We start from the raw sequence: 25,860 nt of genomic DNA, 5'->3' as shown, positions 1-25,860 counted from the left end.
CTAAACAAATTGTTGGCAGTTATTTACAGGCCTTCTAAAACCCTAAAACACTAGAAACATGCATTCTTTAGGCCAACACATCTTTGACCATCTGTTCCATGCTGTGTAAAACCCCCACAAATCTTCTATCATATCTAAATCCAAACCATCTACCCGCCCAGCTCGATCCCCTTCCAACAACCTTGTGAAACTCTGTCTACCCCCTTATTACTAACATCATTCACTCCTCCCTTACCACACGTTCCGCTCATCACCCCTCAAATTAGGAGTAATTCCCCTATTCTCAAAAAACCTGGTTCAGACCCCAGTGACTTAAATAACTTTTGACCAATTTCAAATCTTCCATTCATTTCAAAAATCCTGGAAAAGACAGTTGCATCACAGATCCATAATCATCTTACCCTCAATAGCCTCTACGAAGATTTTCAGTCCGGTTTCCATCCACTTCACAGTATAGAAACTGCCCTAATGAAAATAACAAACAATCTTCTCATGGCAGCTGACTCTGGACTCCTTACCATACTCATCCTCCTTGACCTCACAGCAGTTTTTGACACTATCTCCCACCACCGTCTAGCATCCATAACACAGCACTTTGTTGGTTTACCTCATACCTCACAGACCGCACTCAGTTTGTTGAAATCAAGAATCATAAATCACAACCCTCTCCTGTTAACAGCGGCGTGCCCCAGGCCTCTGTCCTGGGGCCGCTCCTATTCATCATTTACCTACTTCCACTTGGCAATATATTCATACCGAAATTGGAACCTGCTTTTCACAAAACTTCCTTAAACTCAACAGCAACAAAAGTGAATATCTTCTTTTTGGGTCCAAAATCACCCTCTCCAAATCTGACAGCTTTTCCATTATGATAGGCAACTCCGCCATCCCACCCTCCCCTCAGGTTAAGAGTCTGGGCGTCATCCTCGACAGCACCCTCTCCTTCACAACATCACCCGGTCTGCCTATTTCCACCACCGCAATATCAATTGTCTTTGTCCATCACTCACTCCAAACCACAGCAATTTTGGCCCATGCCCTCGTCACATCCCGACTTGACTACTGTAACTCTACCACACAAGTCCCTCCATAAACTTCAACTGGTTCAGAATGCAGCTGCCCGTATCATCTCCAAAACCCCATTCACCCAACACATCAGCCCTGTCCTCAAACAGCTCCACTGGCTACCGGGTTCATCTCCGCATTGAATTTAAAATACCTCTCCTCGCCTTCAAAGCGGTCAATAACCTGGCACCCCCTTTACCTCTTAGGTCTCCTGAACCCATACACACCCTCCTGTACACTCCGCTCCTCCTCGGCCTCTCTTCCACTCCACTTGCCCGTTTATCCATCATGGGGCTCAGGGCTTTCAGTTGAACAGCCCCTCGACTCTGGAACACACTCCCCCTGGAAATCCGTTCAATTGACTCCATCTCCACATTTAAATCTCATCTAAAAACCCATCTCTTCAAACTCAGTCACCCCACATAACTGGTGCATTGTATTAGCCTAACCAGACTACACCACCATATACATCTTCCTTATTGTTTTATTGCTTTCACAACTGTAAATTCTATGTAATTTAATTTTGTTTTATTATTTTTATTGCACTTTTTTTGTCTTTGTAAGGTGACCTTGAGTGTTTTTGAAAGTCGCCGATAAATAAAATGCATCATTATTATTATTATTATTATTATTATTATTAGATGAAAAAGATACTGTGAACACAGACAGCATCTGTCTTTATGCCCCATCACTGACCTCAGACTCTCATCATCCCTCTAGCTCTCAGCTGCCCCCCCAACAGCCACTATGAGCCCTGTGCAGACCCCTGTCAGGAGACATGTTCTGGGAAACCTCCTTCCTGTGGTGGGTCCTGCGCTGAGGCCTGTGTGTGTGACCCCGGCTACGTCCTGAGTGCCGGCAAATGCATCAAGAACAGCTTGTGTGGCTGCAAACACACCAATGGCCAATATTATGAGGTAAACAGAAAAGACATTTCTCTACATTTGCACTGTAATCTCTGCACACATTTTGCACACTTTTTGTTTTTGATTCTTTGCACCGTACTGTGGTTGTCCTGTAGCTGTGGTAACAATTGAATTTCCCCACTGTGGGATCAATAAAGAATTATCTTATCTTATCCTATCTTATCTTAAAGAACACAAAACCAGCAGCTCTACTCACCAGGTAACTCTACTGAGCTGACAGTTGTCTTGAACATTGTTTCGTCTGGTTTTTCACTCATATCAATTAACTGCAGGTTTGTCATTCAAACTGGTCTTTGGTTTAAGTTTCCTCCTGCTAACACCAATGAAATGTGTGTGTGTGTGTGTGTGTGTGTGTGTGTGTGTGTGTGTGTGTGTGTGTGTGTGTGTGTGTGTGTGTGTGTGCCTCAGCCTGGAGAGGAGTTTTATGTGGAGGACTGCAAACTCAAGTGTAGGTGTGATGTTCCCTTCGTTACCTGTGTGGCCTCAGAATGCCCCCCACTGCATGAGTGTAAACTCCAGAATGGAGAGCTGGGCTGCTATCCCTCTGGTAGGTGTACACTCACTGTATGATGAGCTGCTCGATTTTTACTCCAGTTTGTTTAATAAATACTCATGGAGCTTAAAATATCCTCAGATAGGCGATATTAGATTGAACACTGAAAGCCAATGGAACAACCTAGAACTGGCTTGGTTTTTGATAACAGTTGAATATGTGTGCATTTGCAAACTCTTCTTAAGCCTGCTTATCTTCCTGTAAGAGCTTTAAATGTCTCTGATATAACATGCCCTCCACAGCATTTGATTTGATGTGCATTTTTAGCACTTCCACTCATAGAACTGAGGTTGGCCATGTAACCTCTGTCGTGTCAATTTGAAATTTCCCTCCAAGGACAACATCAGTCAGATATAGATTTCGTGAAATACCAGGAAAACACAGACTAATCATTTTTACTGAGATGTTAAAGTTTAGGAAAGCAGTCAGGCATCCACTCACAGCCAGTATGAATAAAATATTGTGGCCATTTTAGCCTGAAGTTGCGGGGTTGTTCAGACGGCTTGCTCTTGTCTCTCAGGCTCTCAGGATTGTGTGGTCTCTGGAGATCCTCACTACAACACATTTGACAAGAAGTTCTACAGCTTCATGGGAACATGCACCTACACACTGGCCAGATCCTGCAACAACAACACAGGTAGGAGCAGCTTTAGACATTTATATACAATCCACAACATGCATTTTGATGAAAAACAGATACTGCCTTAGTGTCAATTTGGTAGTGTCGAAGCCATGCTGGGCTTTTGGTGCTAATATAAATGTATTCACTTGAGTAAAAGCTGTATGGTGTTGGTCTGCCTGTGCAGGCCCTTGGTTCTCAGTGGAAGGGAAGAATGAGGAGAGAGGAGTGCCAGGTGTGTCCTACCTGAGAAAACTCTACGTGACTGTGAATGGAATCACTGTGACCCTGATGAAAGGCAGGAAGACACTGGTCAGTATGGATCACATTTACCCCGGTTCACAAGGATTTCTGTGTCTATAAATATAGATAACTTTTCTCCCTTTTATCTCTTTTAATGCAATAATCCAAAAAATCTGCCCAAACTTTGTGTTTGGTCTGTCCCCAGACCAAAAAGGTTTTTTCAGTGTCAGTGCTCTGTCATCGTATCCTAAAACTAGGCAGCTGGAAATCTTAATCCCTGTGTGCTGGATTTTTGCAGCATGTATTATGATCTGTGCTGCAACAAACTGGAAATGCTGTCAGGGAGCAAATAAAAACTGTACCTTTAATTTGCGTTCAACATTGTCTTTGTGCCATCTTTTCCTCCTTCGTCCTAACAGATCAACGGACTGCAGGTGGCCCTCCCTCACTCCCCCTCTCGTCTCATGTCTCTCAGTCTTGCCGGTCAGTACGTCACCCTGCAGACAACCTTCGGCCTGCGGGTGCGCTGGGATGGAAACCATTACGCCCAAATCTCAGTTCCTAGGTTGGTAATAAAGCATTGTGCAAATCAGATGGTCACACCCTCTCAGACATGTAGACCTTTCTCTGCAGCTGCACATTATACTGGATGGCAACATGTTTGCACCCACAGCAAATATTCATCCATTTTTGTTTCTGAATTAACCAGATATGCCTCAAAAACATAGTAATAAGGACTAATTGGCATTTCTTGTCTCTATATTTGTAGAATTCCAAAAAAGGGCCCAACAGCATTTGGCCTTTATAGTTTTCTTGAGATATTTCTGTTCATATCTTAATCCCCTTTCTCGACCCTTCAGCTCCTACTACGACCAGATGTGTGGTCTCTGTGGCGACTATGATGGGAATCCAGGCAATGACTTCACCAAACCAGATGGCACTCTGGTAGGGAATGTCAATGACTTTGGGAACAGCTGGCAGACAGAAAAGGATGAGGATGACTTGTGAGTTTACGCACATTCATCTTTGTGCTGTAGTTTGAGAATTTGCAGGTTTACATGTGACCAAGCTACATTTTGAGAACACTGATTACATTTTGTAGAGACACTGTGAAACTAACATTGAATATTTCATTTTGGGAAAACACGTGGAATGTCAAAACGTAAAATGTCTTCACTTAGCTACCCAGTAACTGTCTGAATGATTCCTGATTTAATTTCAGAGGACACATTATACTGGAGGGCTTGTTGATTTCAGAGATGCTGTTGTATTTGTTCTGATCAGGTGTAACCCAGGTACCAGGCCTGAACCAGACTGTGACCCCACACTTGAGGCTGAGGTGGTGAAACCAGACAAATGTGGCAAAATGAAAGACCCTGCTGGACCCTTTAGGTAATTATTATGTTTGCATATTAACTTTAATAGGGAATAATTTGTGAATTTTTCTTGTAAATGTGGTTAACTTATCTGTTTCAGTGAAATCTTCATTAATTAAATATTTTTATTTTCCTGTGTTTACCTTTGGTCTATCCCATTAAAATCTGATCTGAGCAGTGTCACACTTATTTATCTGGTTGGTATGTATCAGATTACATACAGACTACAGACAATAGGAGCTAGACAATGTGATTCTAAAACAGTAACATCAGTCTGAATGTGTTCAAGTGATACTTTATTTTTTTTCCGGCTTTACACCCGCACTGGGAGTGATTTGTTTTGAAAGAGGTGACTAATGGTCACTGGATTTGTCATGATTTGTGTACAAATTAGTATGGATCACGACCCCGTCAAACACAAGTACCCAGATACCGAAGCAGAGTATACCAAAGTTTATTAGGGAGTACAGTGAATGAAGCGTGGGATTGGTTGAAGACCAATGGTGATGAGGACCATGACCAACGGATCATGACAGGATTGTCACAGAAAAATCATAGGTTCAGATTATCTTTGTTATCTCACTGATTTATCTTATTTCAGATTACAATTGTAACTTGTCCTTGGAAGTCACATGAACAGCACCGGACTCTGAACCACACTAAAGCATGAACTGCAGTTTGAATCCAGCCATAGACCTTTGTTTCATGGGACCACCCTTTTTTCTAAGTTCCTTTCATGTCTCTACTGTCAGAATTGAAAATGCTAAAACTGTAAACTGAGTGATTGCTCTTCTCTGCTCCAGGGACTGTGTCACCGTGGTGAACCCCACTCCGTTCTTCCAGAGCTGTGTGTATGACATGTGTCAGTTCAATGGCCAGCAGCATGTACTATGTGACCAGCTCCAGGCCTACACTGATGCCTGCCAGAGTGCTGGAGCCAAAGTCCACCAGTGGAGGACTCCAGACTTCTGCCGTAAGCCCCCAGTATCTAAATGTGACAAACTTTCTTTTTCTTTGTCACTGCAAGCAAGTTATCATTATTACACTCCAGTTTTTACATTTACTTCATCACAGCCAGTAAGATTTAAACTAGGGCCACAACGAATGATTACTTTCAGTAATGATTAATATGATGGTAATTATCTCAATTAATCAGGTAACAGTGAAAAGTGTGTGTTACAGAAGTATGTTACTGTACCCAGGTGCTACTGGGTAATAATAAACTCCAACACCCTACCCACATCTTATTTAACATTCATCTTTTCATCATTGTCTTAATCATCTACCTCTGTTTTCATTCTCTTTGATTCATCCTTCTGCCCCTCCTCTAACAATTCACCCTACCCCCTACCCTGCCTGTTACCATCATCTCTACTTCCCTCCCTCTGTTCCTCCATGCAGCCCTGGCCTGTCCACCCAACAGCTCCTACTCCCTGTGTATGAGTTCCTGTCCAGAGACATGCCTGGGTGTGGTTGGCCCGCTGGGCTGTGACAACGTGTGTGTGGAGGGTTGTGAGTGTAACCCAGGCTTCATCCTCAGCGACAACAAGTGTGTGTCACTGAGAGACTGTGGCTGCATGGACAGCAGCGGAGCCTATCACCCTGTAAGTGGGAACAACCTCCATGTGACTTAATTACATTTATCTATTTATACTGATCTAAAAACACCACATACTGCATGATCATACCGTGACCTACATGTAGAAATAAAGTTGTTACTGTGGAATGAAGTAAATATAATTCGACTTCTCAATCACACTACACTGAAATAAATTGTGTTCATATTGCTTTACATCAGGCCAATGAGCTAGAACTGTATCTGCCTTATACAGTGATGCTTTTGTGATCGAAAGAGCTAAATGTATAATTAAACTGCACATGTTTGTTAGGTGGATGATGACTGGTACATGGAGGGGTGTGAGCAGAAGTGTGTGTGTCACAGTGGAGGTTTGATCCAGTGTCACAACAGTAGTTGTGACCCAACCACTGAGAGCTGCCAACTACAGGATGGTGAATATGGTTGCCACTCTCTGGGTATGTTAAACACAGACACATACACACAAATAGACATGTAGCAACTATTTGATAACACTGAGCAAATTGTGCAACTGCTTACTTTTTTATTGGTTTCTATTTAAATGCCATGTAATGTCATGTGCTGTTATTCCAACATCTCTAGGAACAACTATAGCAACACCAACAACTGCCAAACCATCTACTCCAAAACCAACAACTGCCAAACCCTCTACACCAACACCAACAACTGCCAAACCATCTACAGCAACACCAACAACTGCCAAACCATCTACACCAAAACCACCAAGTATGACATGTCCTTATCCAATGTTTCCTATAATGTTTCCTTGATAATTCTTTGTCCTTATATTTACTTACCTCCATTACTCATCCACTCATTTTTGTGCTATATAGAACCATGCCCTCCTGATGCAGAATATATAGACTGTGGTCCAGCTTGTATCCCCACGTGTATGGAACCCTCTACCAACTGTTCTGGCTCCTGTATCAGTGGCTGCTTCTGCAAACCAGGATTTGTCTTCAAGGGCCCACGCTGTGTGCCACTGGACAAATGTGGCTGTTTGGATGACCAGAATAACTATTATGAGGTCAGATGTCCTAGTTATTGTTGCCATGTACATAAATGTTAATGTAAAAATGTAATGTCTAGACAATAAATGACAAGAAGGTTGTACAATATAGTTCTGGTCACATACAATACATACAGCCAGCATTGACCCTTTGTTGAATTTGGTTTCAGCCTGGAGAGGTCATATTTGGAGATGGTTGCTCCAAGCTGTGTCGCTGTGCAGGGAACTACACTTTGGAATGTGTTGATAACTCCTGTGACCCCACTGAAGAGTGTCGCGAGATTAATGGTGTTGCCGGCTGCTATCCAAAAGGTAAAAGGCTCTGGTGACTTGTCAAGGAATTGCTAGAGACCACTGGCAGCTTGAAATGATCTAGTTTGAAAAGTATTCCTAAATGTGCCATAGTTTGTACAAGTGAGCTAGGGAACTTGACAGTGAAGTTCCAGTGGTGATTGGTGGTGGTACTTGGGTCTTTCTTGAACTTGAAGATATATTTATAACAAGCTAACTGCTAACCTGCTCATCTTCATTTGTTATTTCCTTAGATACATCCACATGCATAGCATGTGGTGACCCGCACTACAGCACCTTTGACAAGCTCTACTACAACTTCATGGGAAACTGCAGCTATCTGATGACACGACCCTGCAATCAAACGTCTCTGCCATACTTTGAGGTCTATGCTGACAATGAAAATCGTTATAACATACCTACCATTTCCTATGTGACAGCTGTACATGTGTATGTACACACAGTGACGATCTCCATTCTCAAAGGTGGCATTGTTCAGGTAAAGAACTGAGAGGGGGAACCACACACCTAACACTGTTATTCAACAATCAGACTATTGTCACATCTGTGACATTTGCAAGTCTTGGAAAATGGACTTTGCAAGTCCTGTTGTTCAGAAATCATTTGCATATTGTAGAAAATGTACCTTTTCACGCCTGCTTTCTCCACACAGGTGAATGGAACCAAAGTAAACCTGCCAGTGACGCCAGTCTCCGGTGTTTCTGTGTTCATGTCAGGATTGCACTACACTGTGTCCACCAACTTTGGTGTGACTGTTCGCTTTGATGGAAACCATTATATGGACATCAAAGTTATCAAAGAGTGAGTGAAGACTGACCAGGTGCTGCCACACAATACCTTTTTAGATGTAAAGTCCAACCACACAGGATTCAATTTTTAAGGGAAGTTTTGAAATGATGCTGAAAATAACCTGTGATAATCAATGAAAATGTCAGTGTTTTGGATAAAATGAGAAGTCCATAATTTATGGCCAGAGTGTGACCTGCTTGAGAAGTAACAGCAATTGTTGCCCTCACTTCTACAGATCACTAATTGCTGATTTTCTTCTAATCTGCAGCTATCAGAACATCCTGTGTGGACTGTGTGGAGATTATGATGGAAATCCCAATAATGACTTCCGTAAGCCAGATGGATCGTTGACCAACAATGCCAATGACTTTGGACACAGCTGGAACTCTGATCCAGAGTGAGTATTGCATGGACTGAAAGCTTAAAACTGAAAGTCCAGCTGCCATGACTCAACCTTACGATAACTTCCCCTGGACGACTGAGAATCTTCACAGGCATGGATATAAGAATGCATTTCTCTCTTTGTTATCTGCTATTTTTAGATTTAGTCCTTGTCATGGTCCTGAGATCAACACTCCATGTTGGTTTTAATCATGTTTAGTCAATCTTCTTATTTTTAATTTGTGGTTGACTAGCTAATCTTAGCCTGTAGCAACTGAAGTCAATTGCGGCTATGATGTTCTGTTTTGTCAGGGCTATGCCAGACGGGTGATGATGTTATTTAGTAATTTTGCGGGCTTTAGTAGTGCTGCTGTACTAGACTGTGTTATACAGCAAGTGTCTTGAACAGACTAGATTGGGAACATGGACCTTCTGCGTCACATGTTGAAAATGACCTGATGAAAACGTAGTCAAAACATCATAACTGTAGCCAGTGAATCAACTTCATGGGAGCACCAGTTTGCCACCATTCTTTGTTCTCTCTGGAAACTGAGTAACACAAACAGAGGGTCTATAACTAACTGTATCAACAGGTGTAATAAGAAACCCAACACCACCATCCCTGGGTGTGAGGAAGGAAAGCAGGAAGTGTATGAGAGCTCTGGATACTGTGGCATCCTGCTTGACAAAAAGGGCCCTTTTGCTGTGTGCCATCCCAAAGTCAACCCCAATGTAACTACACACACACATACACACATATGCAGTAAACACAAATGTGAAACAGTTCCCTATTTTGCTGTTGTGAAACTGTTAGTCTACTCAAGCAGTACAATGACACTCAAACAACCTTTTGCACTAGATCTTTTTGCACAAGTTTGAAGCCGCAAATAAGTCAAAAAATAAGGATATATAAATATGAATTTCCTGTATAAGATGAACAGACAGATTTGTCTGCACTGTTAAATCAACAATCTATGTGTGTGCGTGCATTCAGATTTACTTCAAGAACTGTATCTTTGACCTGTGTGAGTTGGATGGAGCTAAGCCCATTCTGTGTGAAGCCATTGAAGCCTATGTGAATGAGTGCCAGGACCGTGGGGTCAGCATTGGTCCCTGGAGGAATGAAACCTTCTGCCGTGAGTGTTGTTTTTAAGTTCTCATGTCTGAGAGAAGTTAGCAACAGTCCAACAGACTCCTAAGTCACCAAGGCAGCAGCTCACAGTCAGTCAGCTGCAGCAGATCTAATTTGCACATACAACGATACTTCACAACGAGAAGTACAAACTATCCACAGTCACTGTTCCTGCCCACAGCTCATATGAATCAATTGTTATTAAAATCAAAGGCCGAATTCGCCCAATCTTAGCTACTGTTTACAGACCACCTAAGCCCAAACCTGATTTTATAAATGAACTCTGCTTTTCTTGGTACCATATGCTCCATGTCTCCAAATGTGATATTGCTGGGTGACTTTAATATTCACATGGACAATGTCAACAGCACAACCACAAGAGACTTTTCAGCCTGTTTGGAAAGTTTTTCTCTATGTCAGTACATGGATTCCCCTACCCACGTAAAAGGACACATTGTGGATCTCATCTGCTGCACTGGTGTTGCTCCGATAAACTCTGTTATTCTGGACATTCCAGTTTCTGATCATAAACTATTCTCATTCAGTGTTAACCTGCCTCTTTTCAATACAAAAATGTCCATCACATTCAGAAATATTAAAAATATTGATTTGTCATCACTTTCTTCTGCAATCGACATTCTCCCCAATGGAGATCATCTGGTCACTCACAGGAACTCATTTCTCACTCAACTATATCTCCATTATCCAACTTTCAACTCCCAACAATGACTGAAATATCTTGTCGTGGAAATTTCTTTAAGCTTGAGAGTTGCTAATTCTCAGAAACAAACACAAGTTGTGATGAATCATCTCAGGTGTAATCACGGGTGCCCGGAGAGAAGTCTTTACAGAATTCTCTGTCTTTCTCTTCCAGAATCAGGGTTATATAGCTTAACAAAAAAGGGTGGACTCATACTGGAAAAGACCTCACATGTTTGTTCAAGTGTCTTCTACCTTCAGGCCTCTACCAGCACTAAACAAATTGTTGGCAGTTATTTACAGGCCTCTAAAACCCTAAAACACTAGAAACATGCATTCTTTAGGCCAACACATCTTTGACCATCTGTTCCATGCTGTGTAAAACCCCCACAATCTTCTATCATATCTAAATCCAAACCATCTACCCGCCAGCTCGATCCCCTTCCAACAAACCTTGTGAAACTCTGTCTACCCCCTTATTACTAACATCATTCACTCCTCCCTTACCACACGTTCCGTCTCATCACCCCTCAAATTAGGAGTAATTCCCCTATTCTCAAAAAACCTGGTTCAGACCCCAGTGACTTAAATAACTTTTGACCAATTTCAAATCTTCCATTCATTTCAAAAATCCTGGAAAAGACAGTTGCATCACAGATCCATAATCATCTTACCCTCAATAGCCTCTACGAAGATTTTCAGTCCGGTTTCCATCCACTTCACAGTATAGAAACTGCCCTAATGAAAATAACAAACAATCTTCTCATGGCAGCTGACTCTGGACTCCTTACCATACTCATCCTCCTTGACCTCACAGCAGTTTTTGACACTATCTCCCACCACCGTCTAGCATCCATTGGCATCCATAACACAGCACTTTGTTGGTTTACCTCATACCTCACAGACCGCACTCAGTTTGTTGAAATCAAGAATCATAAATCACAACCCTCTCCTGTTAACAGCGGCGTGCCCCAGGCCTCTGTCCTGGGGCCGCTCCTATTCATCATTTACCTACTTCCACTTGGCAATATATTCATACCGAAATTGGAACCTGCTTTTCACAAAACTTCCTTAAACTCAACAGCAACAAAAGTGAATATCTTCTTTTTGGGTCCAAAATCACCCTCTCCAAATCTGACAGCTTTTCCATTATGATAGGCAACTCCGCCATCCCACCCTCCCCTCAGGTTAAGAGTCTGGGCGTCATCCTCGACAGCACCCTCTCCTTCACAACATCACCCGGTCTGCCTATTTCCACCACCGCAATATCAATTGTCTTTGTCCATCACTCACTCCAAACCACAGCAATTTTGGCCCATGCCCTCGTCACATCCCGACTTGACTACTGTAACTCTACCACACAAGTCCCTCCATAAACTTCAACTGGTTCAGAATGCAGCTGCCCGTATCATCTCCAAAACCCCATTCACCCAACACATCAGCCCTGTCCTCAAACAGCTCCACTGGCTACCGGGTTCATCTCCGCATTGAATTTAAAATACCTCTCCTCGCCTTCAAAGCGGTCAATAACCTGGCACCCCCTTTACCTCTTAGGTCTCCTGAACCCATACACACCCTCCTGTACACTCCGCTCCTCCTCGGCCTCTCTTCCACTCCACTTGCCCGTTTATCCATCATGGGGCTCAGGGCTTTCAGTTGAACAGCCCCTCGACTCTGGAACACACTCCCCCTGGAAATCCGTTCAATTGACTCCATCTCCACATTTAAATCTCATCTAAAAACCCATCTCTTCAAACTCAGTCACCCCACATAACTGGTGCATTGTATTAGCCTAACCAGACTACACCACCATATACATCTTCCTTATTGTTTTATTGCTTTCACAACTGTAAATTCTATGTAATTTAATTTTGTTTTATTATTTTTATTGCACTTTTTTTGTCTTTGTAAGGTGACCTTGAGTGTTTTTGAAAGTCGCCGATAAATAAAATGCATCATTATTATTATTATTATTATTATTATTATTAGATGAAAAAGATACTGTGAACACAGACAGCATCTGTCTTTATGCCCCATCACTGACCTCAGACTCTCATCATCCCTCTAGCTCTCAGCTGCCCCCCCAACAGCCACTATGAGCCCTGTGCAGACCCCTGTCAGGAGACATGTTCTGGGAAACCTCCTTCCTGTGGTGGGTCCTGCGCTGAGGCCTGTGTGTGTGACCCCGGCTACGTCCTGAGTGCCGGCAAATGCATCAAGAACAGCTTGTGTGGCTGCAAACACACCAATGGCCAATATTATGAGGTAAACAGAAAAGACATTTCTCTACATTTGCACTGTAATCTCTGCACACATTTTGCACACTTTTTGTTTTTGATTCTTTGCACCGTACTGTGGTTGTCCTGTAGCTGTGGTAACAATTGAATTTCCCCACTGTGGGATCAATAAAGAATTATCTTATCTTATCCTATCTTATCTTAAAGAACACAAAACCAGCAGCTCTACTCACCAGGTAACTCTACTGAGCTGACAGTTGTCTTGAACATTGTTTCGTCTGGTTTTTCACTCATATCAATTAACTGCAGGTTTGTCATTCAAACTGGTCTTTGGTTTAAGTTTCCTCCTGCTAACACCAATGAAATGTGTGTGTGTGTGTGTGTGTGTGTGTGTGTGTGTGCCTCAGCCTGGAGAGGAGTTTTATGTGGAGGACTGCAAACTCAAGTGTAGGTGTGATGTTCCCTTCGTTACCTGTGTGGCCTCAGAATGCCCCCCACTGCATGAGTGTAAACTCCAGAATGGAGAGCTGGGCTGCTATCCCTCTGGTAGGTGTACACTCACTGTATGATGAGCTGCTCGATTTTTACTCCAGTTTGTTTAATAAATACTCATGGAGCTTAAAATATCCTCAGATAGGCGATATTAGATTGAACACTGAAAGCCAATGGAACAACCTAGAACTGGCTTGGTTTTTGATAACAGTTGAATATGTGTGCATTTGCAAACTCTTCTTAAGCCTGCTTATCTTCCTGTAAGAGCTTTAAATGTCTCTGATATAACATGCCCTCCACAGCATTTGATTTGATGTGCATTTTTAGCACTTCCACTCATAGAACTGAGGTTGGCCATGTAACCTCTGTCGTGTCAATTTGAAATTTCCCTCCAAGGACAACATCAGTCAGATATAGATTTCGTGAAATACCAGGAAAACACAGACTAATCATTTTTACTGAGATGTTAAAGTTTAGGAAAGCAGTCAGGCATCCACTCACAGCCAGTATGAATAAAATATTGTGGCCATTTTAGCCTGAAGTTGCGGGGTTGTTCAGACGGCTTGCTCTTGTCTCTCAGGCTCTCAGGATTGTGTGGTCTCTGGAGATCCTCACTACAACACATTTGACAAGAAGTTCTACAGCTTCATGGGAACATGCACCTACACACTGGCCAGATCCTGCAACAACAACACAGGTAGGAGCAGCTTTAGACATTTATATACAATCCACAACATGCATTTTGATGAAAAACAGATACTGCCTTAGTGTCAATTTGGTAGTGTCGAAGCCATGCTGGGCTTTTGGTGCTAATATAAATGTATTCACTTGAGTAAAAGCTGTATGGTGTTGGTCTGCCTGTGCAGGCCCTTGGTTCTCAGTGGAAGGGAAGAATGAGGAGAGAGGAGTGCCAGGTGTGTCCTACCTGAGAAAACTCTACGTGACTGTGAATGGAATCACTGTGACCCTGATGAAAGGCAGGAAGACACTGGTCAGTATGGATCACATTTACCCCGGTTCACAAGGATTTCTGTGTCTATAAATATAGATAACTTTTCTCCCTTTTATCTCTTTTAATGCAATAATCCAAAAAATCTGCCCAAACTTTGTGTTTGATCTGTCCCCAGACCAAAAAGGTTTTTTCAGTGTCAGTGCTCTGTCATCGTATCCTAAAACTAGGCAGCTGGAAATCTTAATCCCTGTGTGCTGGATTTTTTGCAGCATGTATTATGATCTGTGCTGCAACAAACTGGAAATGCTGTCAGGGAGCAAATAAAAACTGTACCTTTAATTTGCGTTCAACATTGTCTTTGTGCCATCTTTTCCTCCTTCGTCCTAACAGATCAACGGACTGCAGGTGGCCCTCCCTCACTCCCCCTCTCGTCTCATGTCTCTCAGTCTTGCCGGTCAGTACGTCACCCTGCAGACAACCTTCGGCCTGCGGGTGCGCTGGGATGGAAACCATTACGCCCAAATCTCAGTTCCTAGGTTGGTAATAAAGCATTGTGCAAATCAGATGGTCACACCCTCTCAGACATGTAGACCTTTCTCTGCAGCTGCACATTATACTGGATGGCAACATGTTTGCACCCACAGCAAATATTCATCCATTTTTGTTTCTGAATTAACCAGATATGCCTCAAAAACATAGTAATAAGGACTAATTGGCATTTCTTGTCTCTATATTTGTAGAATTCCAAAAAAGGGCCCAACAGCATTTGGCCTTTATAGTTTTCTTGAGATATTTCTGTTCATATCTTAATCCCCTTTCTCGACCCTTCAGCTCCTACTACGACCAGATGTGTGGTCTCTGTGGCGACTATGATGGGAATCCAGGCAATGACTTCACCAAACCAGATGGCACTCTGGTAGGGAATGTCAATGACTTTGGGAACAGCTGGCAGACAGAAAAGGATGAGGATGACTTGTGAGTTTACGCACATTCATCTTTGTGCTGTAGTTTGAGAATTTGCAGGTTTACATGTGACCAAGCTACATTTTGAGAACACTGATTACATTTTGTAGAGACACTGTGAAACTAACATTGAATATTTCATTTTGGGAAAACACGTGGAATGTCAAAACGTAAAATGTCTTCACTTAGCTACCCAGTAACTGTCTGAATGATTCCTGATTTAATTTCAGAGGACACATTATACTGGAGGGCTTGTTGATTTCAGAGATGCTGTTGTATTTGTTCTGATCAGGTGTAACCCAGGTACCAGGCCTGAACCAGACTGTGACCCCACACTTGAGGCTGAGGTGGTGAAACCAGACAAATGTGGCAAAATGAAAGACCCTGCTGGACCCTTTAGGTAATTATTATGTTTGCATATTAACTTTAATAGGGAATAATTTGTGAATTTTTCTTGTAAATGTGGTTAACTTATCTGTTTCAGTGAAATCTTCATTAATTAAATATTTTATTTTCCTGTGTTTACCTTTGGTCTATCCCATTAAAATCTGATCTGAGCAGTGTCACACTTATTTATCTGGTTGGTATGTATCAGATTACATACTACAGACAATAGGAGCTAGACAATGTGATTCTAAAACAGTAACATCAGTCTGAATGTGTTCAAGTGATACTTTATTTTTTTTCCGGCTTTACACCCGCACTGGGAGTGATTTGTTTTGAAAGAGGTGACTAATGGTCACTGGATTTGTCATGATTTGTGTACAAATTAGTATGGATCACGACCCCGTCAAACACAAGTACCCAGATACCGAAGCAGAGTATACCAAAGTTTATTAGGGAGTACAGTGAATGAAGCGTGGGATTGGTTGAAGACCAATGGTGATGAGGACCATGACCAACGGATCATGACAGGATTGTCACAGAAAAATCATAGGTTCAGATTATCTTTGTTATCTCACTGATTTATCTTATTTCAGATTACAATTGTAACTTGTCCTTGGAAGTCACATGAACAGCACCGGACTCTGAACCACACTAAAGCATGAACTGCAGTTTGAATCCAGCCATAGACCTTTGTTTCATGGGACCACCCTTTTTTCTAAGTTCTAAAAACTGTAAACTGAGTGATTGCTCTTCTCTGCTCCAGGGACTGTGTCACCGTGGTGAACCCCACTCCGTTCTTCCAGAGCTGTGTGTATGACATGTGTCAGTTCAATGGCCAGCAGCATGTACTATGTGACCAGCTCCAGGCCTACACTGATGCCTGCCAGAGTGCTGGAGCCAAAGTCCACCAGTGGAGGACTCCAGACTTCTGCCGTAAGCCCCCAGTATCTAAATGTGACAAACTTTCTTTTTCTTTGTCACTGCAAGCAAGTTATCATTATTACACTCCAGTTTTTACATTTACTTCATCACAGCCAGTAAGATTTAAACTAGGGCCACAACGAATGATTACTTTCAGTAATGATTAATATGATGGTAATTATCTCAATTAATCAGGTAACAGTGAAAAGTGTGTGTTACAGAAGTATGTTACTGTACCCAGGTGCTACTGGGTAATAATAAACTCCAACACCCTACCCACATCTTATTTAACATTCATCTTTTCATCATTGTCTTAATCATCTACCTCTGTTTTCATTCTCTTTGATTCATCCTTCTGCCCCTCCTCTAACAATTCACCCTACCCCCTACCCTGCCTGTTACCATCATCTCTACTTCCCTCCCTCTGTTCCTCCATGCAGCCCTGGCCTGTCCACCCAACAGCTCCTACTCCCTGTGTATGAGTTCCTGTCCAGAGACATGCCTGGGTGTGGTTGGCCCGCTGGGCTGTGACAACGTGTGTGTGGAGGGTTGTGAGTGTAACCCAGGCTTCATCCTCAGCGACAACAAGTGTGTGTCACTGAGAGACTGTGGCTGCATGGACAGCAGCGGAGCCTATCACCCTGTAAGTGGGAACAACCTCCATGTGACTTAATTACATTTATCTATTTATACTGATCTAAAAACACCACATACTGCATGATCATACCGTGACCTACATGTAGAAATAAAGTTGTTACTGTGGAATGAAGTAAATATAATTCGACTTCTCAATCACACTACACTGAAATAAATTGTGTTCATATTGCTTTACATCAGGCCAATGAGCTAGAACTGTATCTGCCTTATACAGTGATGCTTTTGTGATCGAAAGAGCTAAATGTATAATTAAACTGCACATGTTTGTTAGGTGGATGATGACTGGTACATGGAGGGGTGTGAGCAGAAGTGTGTGTGTCACAGTGGAGGTTTGATCCAGTGTCACAACAGTAGTTGTGACCCAACCACTGAGAGCTGCCAACTACAGGATGGTGAATATGGTTGCCACTCTCTGGGTATGTTAAACACAGACACATACACACAAACCACCACACACAGAATCTCACACAAACATGAACATTCACCAGCAATTCAACAACAAATTGGCAAGCTGGGCAAATGTCTCATTGCTTAATTAAATTTGTACCTCTCTTTTTTAGGAAATGGTATTTGTTCAGTTTCTGGCGATCCTCACTACATCTCCTTTGACAAACACAGTCACCATTATATGGGAGCCTGCTCTTACACCCTGTCCAAGACCAACATTTCCTCCAACTTGCCACACTTTACTGTTGACACCCAGAATGAGCACAGAGGAAGCAATAAGCAGGTTTCCTACGTCAGGGCTGTGGTGATCACTGTGAATGGTGTAACTGTCATCCTTGGAAAGGGACGCATAGTCCAGGTATGTCACATGACAGAGACTTTTCTGTTTCACTAACTGACACTAATAATACACTAAGTAGAGTTGTGTGATACTGCATAATTTGGTATTGATCCAATACCAAGTAAATACAGGACTATTATCGCAGATACCAATACCGATACGATACATTTTTACTAATGAAACAAGCTTATGTACTTTCATGTAGGGGAGATCAGTGTTGTATTATGCTTTATTCTGTGAATGCACCATCAATATCATCATTATTATCTGAATAGGTTTATATGACCACTGAATGATAATAATTATTTTATGATATGCATGTTAAACTCCGGCCCTGTGATGGACTGGTGACCTGTCCAGGGTGTACCCCTGCCTTTCACCCAAGAGAGAGCTGGGATAGGCTCCAGCAGATTCCCGTGACCCTGGCTTTCAGGAAAAAGCGGGTATAGAAGATGGATGGATGGATGTTAAACTCCAGGACAGATTTTAACCAAAGTCTTATCAATAAAACCTTATAAATAATTTTTTTTTTTTTTTTTGTAGTGAAAAGAAATTTCCTCGGGAAAAGAGAAAGTTTTTCATCTTAAAATGTAACATGGGCAGAGATATGGGCAAAGATATTATTTTCACCACCATGTGTAAGCTACTATTCTTTGCCTCTCTGAATGCAGCTCTCTACCAGTGTCCTCTGTGCCTGGGGTCTGGATTTCCCTCCTTTCTCTTCGTTTCTCCTACAGCTCAGAGTTCTGTTTTTGTGGTATTTCATGCATTTATAAACACTGGTGGTGTTGTCGCACTAGTGAACAGTGTTGTTACACACATTTACTAAAGTAACACCACACAACACTCCACAGCACCTCCTCCTCTCTGCCATCATGGCGCTGTCATGTATTCACTCAATCCCTAAGGTCAACTACAAAACACTGGAGACCAGGGGAGCATGTGAGGTGTGGAAGGAGCTTTGGTGCTTGCACAGACATGTCTGCTCTTTGATGAAATTGGAGCAAAACACTAAATGTGAAACTTATAGTATCGACTCATCACTCTAGTATTGATCAATACCAATACCAACGTTGGTATCAATACTATCAATATTTGGATTGATCCGCCTACCCATAAAATCAGATGAGAGTCATTAGACCCACGCTCCTGAGTTGGTTTCACTTCACACCTGGCCTGAATAGGCTCGTTAGGTGAACAAAAGGAGTGAGCTCAGGTGAGGGTTGTTAGGATCTAATAGTGGGCTCAAAAAACTTAGTCTAGTTGCCATGACTCAACCTTTAGATAACTTCTGCTGGATGACTGAGAATCTTCACTGATCATTTGAATAAATTATCCCTCTGTGTTTCAGGTCAATGGCACAGCAGTCATCCCCCCTATTACCTCTATTAGCAGAGTTAAAATCTACCTGAGTGGAAAGTTTGTTGTGCTGCAGACCTTCTTCGGCCTAAGGGTGCGTTTTGATGGCAACCACCATGCTGATGTCACTGTTCCAACCTCCTACAATGGCCTACTCTGTGGCATGTGTGGTAAGAACCAGTATAAGTTATGAATTGTATCCCATTTCAGGCACAATGCTTAATTGGGCTGCAGTTTAGTTCTCTAACCTAGATCTACTACATCAATGTCTTTTTCACCATGTTCTCTGATTATTCTGTAGTAAGTCTTTATGTTTGCTGCCATGGCAGGAAATTTCAATGGAAACCCATATGATGACAACTTGAAACCAGACAATACACCAGCTGCTAACACCAATGAACTGGGAGACAGCTGGCAGGTTGCTGACCCACGGCCTGAGTGAGTCACATCACAGGATATGATATATACATACAGAACTGTACTCAATCAGTCAAACATAAAGCATTCACCTACTGGCGAATAGTGACTTTTACTGCATTAACAGAGAATCAGGTCTTTATTTTGAATTAACATATCATAAACAGATGATCCCTGATGTCTTTTATTAACATTAATTCAACCATACACAAACATGAAAAAATGATCACTTTATTTAAATGAGTTATCCACCTCTTCTGTAGCTGTACCAATGGTGGTGAACAGGAAGACTGTGATGAAAAAGTGGAGGAGGAAGCAAAAAAGCCCACAAGCTGTGGCATAATCACTGATCCCAATGGTATGACAGACACACACACACACCATCACGCACACCCTCACGCACACACACACACGCACACACACACACACACACACACACACACACACACACACCTACACACCTGTTTTCAATCTTGTGGGTCTTAACATTGACTTATGTTCATATTCTGGAGACTTACTATAACATTAACCATTCTCATCAGAATCTCAATCACAAACACCACCCTGCCCACATAAGCAATTTACAGGAAAAGAAAAGTGTTAGATCCTTTAACATGGGTGATTCTGAAAGATGTCCATGTCGGATTGAGCAACAACGTAACAGCTAACAGCACCCATCTATATCTGTATCTAATATTCTTCATGTGTTCATGTAACAAACATACAGCAGTACAGGAAACCTACAGTACTTAGTTCTTTAAAAAAAAAAAAAAAACTTATTGCATTAGTGTTAACAGAAGCAATCCCCTCCAGCCTGATTTTTATTTTTAAGGTTCCAAAAATTACTGTCACATACTTACTGTTTACCCACGGCAGAACTACATCTGTTTTTTTGTTTTTTTTTTTAACCTCAGGTATCTTTAAGCTGTGTCACTCTGTCGTGCCCCCTGAAGCATACTTTGGAAACTGTGTGTATGACATGTGTGCCACTGGAGGTCAGACTGTGGCTTTGTGTCAGGCAATAGAGAGCTATGCTGACATATGTGCTGCTGCAGGAGTCCCCATTGCATGGAGGAATAATACCTTCTGTCGTAAGTCTGTGGTTGTGTGTGTAAAACATTTAGCAATGCGGCATGTTATTGTTAACAGATTTTCTACTAGAATCAAGGTTACAGTAATACTGACACTAAAATAATTTCAGTGTAGAGATTGATGAACACTATAATCCTGTATATTTTTCAAAATATTCTGCAAACATCCCTTTTCCAAATGTGCTCATCTGTCCAGCTCTGAAGTGCCCCCCAGGTAGTCAGTACACCCCATGTGGCCCTGCCTGTCTCCAGCCCAGCTGTCAGGATCCTGCGGGCCCCGGTGGCTCCTGCAACCAGCCATGTGTGGAGGGATGTATCTGTAACTCTGGCCTTGTCCTCAGTGAAAACAAATGTGTCCCGCTCAGTGAGTGTGGATGTACTGATGAAGATGGAAAGTACAGGCCGGTAGGTGCACTCAAAGGATGTGATTTCTTACATCTGTTTTAACATGCATCAAACTTATTTATGTGTACTCTTTGCACATGTGTTGGGGGGGGGGGGGGTGTAGATGGGAGACACTTGGTTCACAGAGACAGACTGCTCAAAGCGCTGTAAGTGTAATGGCAACCACAACATCACCTGTGAGCCGTGGCAGTGCAGCCCTGCACAGGAGTGTAAAGTGGTGGAGGGAGTACTGGACTGCCATTCTACAGGTAAAGTCAATATTTTAGGAATAATTGAGATTGAAGAATGTCTGGTTTATTGAATTTTGATTATTGATTTAATCATCAGATGCATTTTACACATTCCACTGAGTCTCATTGCCCTCCTCAGGTAAAGGAGTATGTCACGTGGCTGGGGATCCTCACTACTACACCTTTGATGGTGTGATGCTCACATTCATGGGCACTTGCACTTACACTGTGGTGGAGGTACATGGTCAATTTGTTCTGTATTTTAGAATCCATCTTCAGTGTGTTCTGTCATAGTTGTTTGCCTGACTGCTTTAAATCAATCTTGGACTTAAATCATTTTGTTCATGCTCTAGGTGTGTAATGTCACCAACGTAACTCCCTTCAAAATAGTAGCTAAAAATGAGGAGCGTGGTCAACCAGAGGCCTCTTATGTTCGCTCTGTCAAAGTCTACCTGCCTCATGACACTGTGGTTGAACTGCAGAAGAGTCACAGAGTTCTGGTAAATATTTTTTTTTTTTTTTTCCAGGTCTGGGCCAAAACAGCAGAAAATGCTAATGCAATACAGCATAGGGAAATGATCAGCAGCTACTGATTCTGTATTATATCTGTCCTGCCTTAGCTGAATGGCCGACGGGTACGAACCCCCATTTCTATTGATCTGGCTGGAGCCAAGGTAATATCCAGTGGCTCCTACAGTCTTCTAGACACCAACTTTGGTCTGCAGGTGAAGTTTGATGGAGTCCATCATCTGGAGATCACCGTTCCTGGAGAGTACTTCAACAAGGTATGAAGACATTAGACGAGTCTTATGTCCCTCATGTCAGACAAATCAAAGACAAATGGTTTTGCCATTTGTATCATTGTAATCGGAGCTGCTTGTTTTTTTTTTTTTTTGTTTTTTACTGGATTTTCTTGCCTTTCACCCAAAGAGATAGAGGTAGGCTCCAGCAGATCCCTATAACCCAAATTAGGAATAAGCGGGTATAGATGATGATGAATGAATAAATGGATTTTCTTGTTGAGGCCCCTCAACAATGTGAAAACATTGTAATAAGTTTTCCACTTTCCTCTTCCACAGCTGTGTGGCATGTGTGGAAACTATAACCACATCTCCTCTGATGACAACCTGATGCCCAACAAGAAACCAGCCAAAGATGTTATTGAACTAGGCAACAGCTGGAAATCTGATGGAGACAGTGATCCTGGGTGATTGTTTTGCAATTTACCTTGGTTGTTTTGAGACTCTTTAGTCTTTCATGTCTTTTTCACCATTTTATGGCTTTTAACTGAGCTTTATCACTACTGAAAAAGAACAGTCACCGTGTCTTCATATGATCCATGTACTGAGTAGGCCAGTTCAGCAATCCATCTATGGTTATATGGAGCTCACAAAATACTGACAGTTAGAGGAAGGTGAGCCTTAAGATGATATGTCGCAGTTGCAGTGAATCAAACATCACGGTGCCATCTGTCTGTGATCACAGACAACACTGCCTGACTAAAGTACTCATGCAACCATGCTCCGCTCCGCTCTCCGTAAAGCCAGAACTGCATACTATTCATCACTAATAGAGGAAAATAAGAACAATCCCAGGTTTCTTTTCAGCACTGTAGCCAGGCTGACAAAAAGTCACAGCTCTGTTGAGCCCAGTGTTCCCTTAGCTCTCAGCAGTGATGAATTTATGAGTTTCTTTACAAATAAAATCACAACTATTTGAGATAAAATTCAGCAGATGCTACCTATACCTGCAATAAATGAATCTTCTACTACAGTAGCTCTTGAATCATCTGTAGGACCTCAGTTATGTTTAGACTGCTTCTCTCCCATAGATCTCTCTGAATTTACATCAGTAGTTGCTTCATCGAAATCATCAACGTGTCTCTTAGACCCCATCCCAACTAGACTGCTTAAAGACACCCTGCCATTAATGAACTCATCTTTATTGGACTTGGTAAATTTATCTCTAGTATCAGGCTACGTACCACAGGCCTTTAAGACTGCAGTAATCAAACCTTTACTCAAAAAGCCTAGTCTTGATCCAGGAGTCTTGGCTAATTATAGACCAATATCCAACCTGCCATTTATTTCTAAAATCCTAGAAAAAGCTGTTGCTAAGCAGCTATCAGACCACTTACACAGGAATGAACTATTTGAAGATTTTCAATCAGGATTTAGAGCACATCATAGTACAGAAACAGCACTGTTGAAAGTTACCAACGATCTTCTCTTAGCCTCAGATAATGGACTTGTTTCAATACTTGTCCTCCTAGACCTTAGTGCAGCATTCGACACCATTGACCACAACATCTTATTACAGAGACTGGAGCATGTGATTGGTATCAGAGGAACAGCGTTAAAGTGGTTCCAATCCTATTTATCGGACAGATTCCAGTTTGTTCATGTCCATGATGAACCTTCCACACGAACAAAAGTTAGTTATGGAGTTCCACAAGGCTCTGTGCTAGGACCGATTCTGTTCACCCTGTACATGCTTCCTTTAGGATAGGTCATTAGGAAGCACTCTATTAATTACCACCTGCTATGCAGATGACACTCAGTTATATCTATCTATTAAACCTGTTAACACAAACCAGTTAACCAGACTTCAAGCCTGTCTAACTGACATAAAGGCCTGGGTGACCAGTAACTTTTTACTTTTAAACTCGGAGAAAACAGAAGTCATTATATTTGGGCCAAAAAATCTCAGAAATAACTTTTCTAAAATTATAGCTACTCTAGATGGCATAACCCTGGCCTCCAGCACTACTGTAAAAAACCTTGGGAGTTATTTTTGACCAGGACATGTCCTTTAACTCACACATAAAACAAATCTCTAGGACTGCATTCTTTCACCTGCGCAACATTTCCAAAATTAGGAACATCCTGTCTCAAAATGATGCAGAAAAACTAGTCCATGCATTTGTTACCTCAAGGCTAGATTACTGTAACTCATTACTATCTGGATGTCCTAATATCTCCATAAAAAACCTCCAATTAATCCAGAATGCCGCAGCCAGAGTCCTGACAGGAACTAGCAAGAGAGGTCATATTTCTCCTATATTGGCTTCTCTTCATTGGCTCCCTGTAAAATATAGAATAGAATTTAAAATCCTTCTTCTCACATACAAATCCCTTCATAATCAAGCTCCTCCATACCTCAAAGACCTCATAGTACCATATTATCCCAATAGACAACTTGGCTCTCAGAGTGCAGGTCTACTTGTGGTTCCCAGAGTTTCCAAAAGCAGAATGGGAGGCAGAGCCTTTAGTTATCAAGCTCCTCTCCTATGGAACCAGCTCCCAGCCTGGGTTCAGGAGGCAGACACTCTCTATACTTTTAAGGCTAGACTTAAAACCTTCCTCTTTGACAAAGCATATAGTTAGGGCTGGCTTCAGGCAACCCTGAACCATCCCTTAGTTATGCTGCTATAGGCCTAGACTGCCCGAGGACCATTGGTGCACTGAGCTCCCCTACCCTAACCCCCCCCCCCCCTTTCCCTTCCCCTCCCCTTTCTTCATCTCCTCCCACCTCATGCATATTCCACCATGGAATGTCACTAACCTTGTGCTCTCTCTCTCCCCTAGTTTGTGCTCTCTCCCTCTCTCTGTGTTCTCTCTGTACCTTCTGCAGGTGTCCCTGGTCCTGGAGCTGTATATTGCTAATGTAGTTACTGGTCCCACCAACCTGCAGTGTCTATTTGTTGTTTATTGTTGCTGTTCTTTTCTCTCTGCTCTATCCACTCACCCCAACCGGTCGAGGCAGATGGCCGCCCAAACTGAGCCCGGTTCTGCTGGAGGTTTTTTCTTCTGTTAAAGGGAGTTTTTCCTCTCCACTGTCGCCAAGTGCTTGCTCATAAGGGAATTGTTGGGTTTTTAGTTTTAGTTTTTGTAAAGTGCCTTGAGATGATTTGTATTGTGATTTGGCGCTATACAAATAAAATTGAATTGAATTGAATTGAATTCTCCTCTCCAGCTGTCATCCAGATACTCGGCCAGACATCCACCCCAACTGCACTGCAGAAGAAGAGAAACTGTACGAGGCTCAATGTGCTGAGGTCATTCTGTCTGACCGCTTCATTCCCTGCCACACTCTGGTGCCCCTTGAGGCCTTCCTAGGTAACTGCATCTATGACATGTGTGAGTACGATGGCATGCAAACGACACTCTGCGATAATGTGGAGGCATATGCTCAGGCCTGTCAGAGTGCTGGGGTCACCATCAGCTGGAGAAACAACACCTTCTGTCGTAAGTTATCATAA

The 25,860-nt window shown here is 42.3% G+C and overlaps 1 protein-coding gene across 1 annotated transcript in view; it reads left to right on the top strand.

Annotated features, from left to right (window-relative positions):
- The window catches only part of LOC113146156 (IgGFc-binding protein), a 56,350-nt gene that overhangs the window by 26,686 nt on the left and 3,804 nt on the right, over positions 1-25,860 (top strand). The window contains 39 exon segments of the mRNA XM_074933699.1: positions 1,793-1,982; positions 2,400-2,538; positions 3,065-3,181; positions 3,351-3,475; positions 3,826-3,971; positions 4,267-4,410; positions 4,691-4,798; positions 5,586-5,755; positions 6,184-6,386; positions 6,672-6,816; positions 7,213-7,406; positions 7,559-7,700; positions 7,934-8,178; positions 8,353-8,501; positions 8,758-8,886; positions 9,464-9,602; positions 9,865-10,006; positions 12,770-12,966; positions 13,346-13,484; positions 14,011-14,127; positions 14,297-14,421; positions 14,773-14,918; positions 15,214-15,357; positions 15,638-15,745; positions 16,496-16,665; positions 17,094-17,296; positions 17,582-17,726; positions 17,871-18,115; positions 19,449-19,626; positions 19,786-19,894; positions 20,137-20,231; positions 20,788-20,964; positions 21,161-21,369; positions 21,473-21,617; positions 21,739-21,836; positions 21,953-22,099; positions 22,220-22,384; positions 22,679-22,806; positions 25,575-25,846. Of these exon segments, the coding sequence (XP_074789800.1) occupies positions 1,793-1,982; positions 2,400-2,538; positions 3,065-3,181; positions 3,351-3,475; positions 3,826-3,971; positions 4,267-4,410; positions 4,691-4,798; positions 5,586-5,755; positions 6,184-6,386; positions 6,672-6,816; positions 7,213-7,406; positions 7,559-7,700; positions 7,934-8,178; positions 8,353-8,501; positions 8,758-8,886; positions 9,464-9,602; positions 9,865-10,006; positions 12,770-12,966; positions 13,346-13,484; positions 14,011-14,127; positions 14,297-14,421; positions 14,773-14,918; positions 15,214-15,357; positions 15,638-15,745; positions 16,496-16,665; positions 17,094-17,296; positions 17,582-17,726; positions 17,871-18,115; positions 19,449-19,626; positions 19,786-19,894; positions 20,137-20,231; positions 20,788-20,964; positions 21,161-21,369; positions 21,473-21,617; positions 21,739-21,836; positions 21,953-22,099; positions 22,220-22,384; positions 22,679-22,806; positions 25,575-25,846 (6,089 nt within the window).

The sequence above is a fragment of the Mastacembelus armatus genome, chromosome 18, assembly GCF_900324485.2.
Source record: "Mastacembelus armatus chromosome 18, fMasArm1.2, whole genome shotgun sequence".
Classification (NCBI taxonomy): Eukaryota; Metazoa; Chordata; class Actinopteri; order Synbranchiformes; family Mastacembelidae; genus Mastacembelus; species Mastacembelus armatus.
This window is presented reverse-complemented; position numbering and strand designations above follow the sequence as displayed.